The 5000-nt window shown below is 40.9% G+C and overlaps 1 protein-coding gene across 3 annotated transcripts in view; it reads right to left on the reverse strand.

Moving 5' to 3' along the window:
• The window catches only part of LOC138004202 (uncharacterized), a 12228-nt gene extending 10491 nt beyond the window's left edge, over positions 1–1737 (reverse strand). For 2 of the 3 annotated variants that reach the window (XM_068850658.1, XM_068850657.1), the window contains exons 1-2: positions 1265–1729; positions 915–1034 (exon numbers count right to left, since the gene is read on the reverse strand). Coding sequence is in view for 1 of the 3 variants with exons in the window: in XM_068850654.1 (XP_068706755.1) it covers positions 915–1054 (140 nt within the window). In the remaining 2 variants the exon portion in view is untranslated. Of the gene's footprint in view, positions 1–914 lie in introns of all 3 variants that reach the window. The other variant, XM_068850654.1, reaches the window with a different exon arrangement.
• Positions 1738–5000: the final 3263 nt, after the last annotated feature.

The following is a 5000-nucleotide window of genomic DNA, read 5'->3' on the forward strand; positions in this document are numbered from 1 at the left end:
CCCCACGTGGGGAGGGGGCTTGGAGGCTACGAGTCCTCTTGAAAATCGGGAAATATGAATGCAGAAATCCTTCATTAGCCGCACAGCTCTATTATCTTAACCCTGAAGGTTTGAGTGGAGTAAGCCAGTTTTATACATGTCATACGTGATGCGGAACTTTCAGAAAAAAAACAAATCGCCCATCAATGCTGAAATCTGGCCAAATATGTTCACCAGATCATGTCGAATAAATGTTGAAAGCATTACTTAATGATGTTTCCTGTACAACTTGTCATCAATTTCATTGAAAGCTTTAATTTAACCTTACTTGGAATTTGAACCTACCGCTGAATATACTTTACGAGAGCACTTTAGATTTCTTGCTCTCAGGTTATCTAAAGAAGCTCTACATCTTGCGGGAGTGAGTGGTGTCGCCCTACGGGGATAAATACTCTCAAGGGTCTTTTAGTAAATAAGGAGACGGTCATCCCTTTGAAAGTACATTTGCAAACAGTTCAACTTTGAGTCTTCTTGGACAAGCGAAAATGAACTGAACTTATTGCCTCTGGACAGTTGTTCATAAACATTGTGTGGCAATGTCGTGAATAATCCACACACTGTTTTTGATAGACTTTCGAAAAGTCCTTCGTCTAGATATGCGCGGAACGAAGGACTTTTCATATTTGATTGGCGCCAATTTAGCGACCCAAAAACGGGTCGCTGAGCTAGGCCAATCAGAGTAGTCCTCGTGGACCCCAGGGGATAGAGTTGTCAATCAAAATTTGCCACACGCAGTGAAGCGTGATTTTCAAATATGCTACTAAGGCCACCGGATGTTCTAAATTACGCGACCATCAGAGAAAAATAATTGAAGAATATCTGTCTTGCATAGATCTGTTTGTGTCTTCTCCAACCGAAGCTGGGAAAAGTCTCACCTTTCAACTATTGTAGTCCCGTACGCTTTTGGTCGTTTACTTGGAGCGGGTGGCAATGCTATCGTCTTCGTAATTCTTCCACTGATTTCACTCACGAAAGATTTGGTCTCTAGCCGGTCGCTATTTAGGAGACAACACATTTAAAATCTTAAGTATAAACGGGTGTCTGGAAGTCCCGAGGCGATTCTCAACGACGATCAACACATTTTTCGTCGAATGGAGCAAAAAATTTTAAAATGCATGTGTATTCATCGACGAGAGTCATTGCATCGCTAAAATGGTAAGCTTAAGTTTCACTAAGATGTATCTTTTAATCCCGGTCTAGTACGTCTCCTACACCTGAAGCGTACCTGATCTTTCATGAGTGAAATCTATTGACCTTCTTGACGATTCGAAGCTTTCCCTTACTTGCTAATCTTTCGAATATATTAGTCTTTCGTTTCTATCAGCACAAATCACGGCACAAGTGTTGGTCCAGAAAATACCACTGGAGATCTCCTTTCCAAGCGGCGACTCGAGATTGAAAAAAAGCTTTCGTTTTACTTCATCTTTGTTTCTGAGACCTTTAGCACAAAGTTAACAAATTTCCTCTTTCGATTTCGTAGAAACAAACATGTTCGACTGTTTTCGTCGGATTGCGCCATCAAGTCCAGGGCTTGCGAATGACGTCATCTCCTTTTTGGCGCGAGACGCAAATGAAAACTTTGCAAGCGAGACAAGTCGACCTCTCGCGACTTCGTCGCTCGCTCATTCACTTCGCGTACGAAAAATCACGATTCGCTCGCCGAAACATTTTCTTCTGGGGTTATCGTGAGGTCGACTTGTGGCAAGTCTATGTTTTTGATTTTGGCTTAGTGACCTAGCCGTGTCATGATTTACCAATGGCTATTGCAATATAAAACAATATTGCCAGCGGCAAAACAACGAATGCACCCATCTCATCAGTACAGGCCGGAGGGAGTAAAATAAGTAAAATAACGATAAAAGAAAAGTGACACTGTATTAATAGTTGAACTGAGGACAATTAACTCAAATACTCGGGGACGTTGTCTGATGTTAGCAACTTGGTTTTCTTATTGCACGATACACTGAAGAACAAATCAATTTGTAGTCATACAACACGTCGAATGTTGACGAAGTTTCAGGCTCCAATCGCAAGAAAAAATAGGACGTTCATCTTCAGCCCCTGTAGTTTCGGGTGCGAACGAATAAGTTGTGCATTTGTCTGATGGTGCATTTTTCCGGCACCATGGACGACAAAGTTGATATTTTCGCCTTCCACCATTGTTGTCGATCTTGGTTTCGAAACCACCTACGACGAGCCTTTACCAAAAATTGTCAGTTCCTGACATTACAAAAGGTATCCAAAGTAAAGGTCACGAAAATAATTGATCAATTAAGTTCATTAAGCGATCATGACCGGCCTACGAGATCACTTGCAAAAGTGTCCTTAAGATCCGGCGTGTGTCCTTCGAGATATCTACAATGGCGGTACGTTCTACAATAAGGGCAAAGAATTCTCTAACTAGACTGATTCGAACTGTTACGGTAAAGAGATAAGGAATGATGGATTTTTTTCATTTTTATACCTTTATTTACTTTTTTTCTTTCTTTCCCCAATAAAAGAAACTACAAATCGTATTTACACCCATACACTTCGGTAAGTTAACACTAAAATAATCCTCAAAAAAGAAGAAAAAGAAAATGTCATAGCTGTACTTAGCGCTGGCGCACTAACTAGAGACAGTAAACTGTACAGATATCAAATCCAATCAAACCATACCAAATCTTGTTTTTCAGTAGAGAGGAAAACCGGTGTAGCCGGAGAAAAACCACCGCTCGGAGCAGAGTAGATAGATAACCAACAAACTAAACCCACGTACGGACGCCGAGTCTGGGAGTATTCGAGTGCTCTCACCACTGCGCTATATAGTTATTTGCCACAATTTTAAATTCGACAATTTTTAAATTCTTCACGTAAAATTTGATCTAAGTAAGGTTTCTTCTCGATGTTTTTGCAAGTATATTAGCATTTCTTAGGCAAGAATACCGTTAGGCGAGACCTGTATTCATTTGGTAAATTTGTCATTCACCGTGGAACGGAGTCTTCGAACGTATCCAGTAAATAAAATTCGCTGGTTTCAGAATTATCGCTTTGTCTTGTGTTAGCTATGGAATTACTTGTTTTCATTATAAACTAACTGAGATCGACATCTACCAAATGCGTGCAAAAATTTATTTATAGATGTTAGTACGTGAGAGAATGCCCCTGAGGCCCCGGTATTTGTTGAGAAAGGGCGTTGGCAATCTCGATTTTTCCGAATCCAATTTTTTGCGCCAAAAAAATTAATTTTTTCGGTTTTAGTGTCTGTTGCGGTTTGTGGTTTTTCCAGTTTTAGCATTTTTTAATGGTATTTGGTTTTCGCCAAAATACCAAGCGGTTTTTCCGTCTTTGGTCTGAGGTTTCCGGCTGTTGGCGATTGTGCGTGTCAGCTGCGCGCACATTCTACAACATTGCTGCCATTTCGTGTGAATTATACTTAGGCACCAGGGCCCTGTTGTTCAAAAGCCGATTAACGCTAATCCCAGATTAAAAATTAACTAAGGAGTTTATTTCTCTACTCCCAAGTGCATGCTGTTCAACGCTGATATTCGGCAAAACTTTACATTAGAAGGAATCAATCTGTTACAGTTTTCGGTTTTGATCAAGAGTACAGCGGTTTTTCGGTTCTGAGCGTTTTTTTTTTTTCGGTGCCATGGGTCAAAGAAGCATGCAAAAAGTGAAATGTGCGTCCTTGACAATGAGTTTGCTTAAATGGGCAAATTGTTTGTTTGTTATTTGTTTAAGCAGGTTGAAGTTTTGGCAGCTATTCAGCTGATGTGGACCTACTATACCCACCCAACCATATACACACAGAGGACAGCCACAACACCGGGAACTTCATCCCCTACTCTTCTCGAATAGTGTGTGGGTTCTTTAACGTCCCACAGGGAACTAATGAACATGGCAGTCATTTGACGCGTCATCAGTTTTGATAAAGATGAGAGGTGCGTTTGAGTTTTATCACCCCCTAAAATTTTGGCCATAACTAGATTACCTGTCACTAAGGTTTAATACGGCGAGTTGGCCAGGGAAAGGAGTAAGAACAAAACAGAATTGCTCGTGGCTGTCTTTTTGTGATTACTCTCAGAATTCGATAATTGGCTACCGTGCCTGTTCCATGATTTTTCATCAGTTAATGAGTGTGTGGCTACTTAGGGGTCGCACTGTGGCATTATTATTTTTTTTTTTATGTCGCGTCATATGTTGTCCCACAAATATGTCACGTCATTTACGCCACGGGAGTCTTGGAGGTCGCACATGTGGGACAAAAATATAGGGACTTTAAGATACGTCGACTACGGACTACGGACTACGGACTACGGACGGGAGATGTTTGGGACTGGGACGAGACAGTGGGTTTTCCCTTGAGCCACCCTGGCGAGCTCACGACGGTGAGTAGTCATGCAAGTTTGCGTAGTCAACAAAGGCGACAACGTACGGTGGGAAAGAAAGGTAGATAAAAAACCAAATATTTGTATAAAAATAAAGAGAATTATAGTTTTCATTTCATTTTTTAATCAATAAGTATTTGTAGTGGTATGATTTTCTTTTCGAGCATCGTTTTCGGCAGAATAATTTCGAAGAGATTTGGCACTCGATTTTGAATGAAAGAGTGTCAAAGGGCAAATGGTGGAAACCATATACATTTTCGCTTAATTCTATAAAGTGAATAGATTCATTGTTGCCTCTTTATATACTGCCTCAGTACTTTAGCCAGTATGCTTTTTAGGGTTTGCTTTCGGTCTCGAGATTCGGTTTGATGAAATATTTTGCCATGCCTGAATTTTGATGATCCCCCGAACTCCTCTCGCTCGATCGGCCGGTGGAAATTGCGTGCTTTTAAAAACTTCCTGCTTTACTAATCATGTAATAGGCTGTTCTTGTGAAGCCAAAGTCGAATCATTTATTTCGGATTTCCCCAGCTCGAACAAGCGTCCAACGGTAGTCCGTAGTCTGTAGTCGGAGTATCTTAAAGTCCCTAA

Source organism: Montipora foliosa, chromosome 5, assembly GCF_036669935.1.
Source record: "Montipora foliosa isolate CH-2021 chromosome 5, ASM3666993v2, whole genome shotgun sequence".
NCBI lineage: Eukaryota > Metazoa > Cnidaria > Anthozoa > Scleractinia > Acroporidae > Montipora > Montipora foliosa.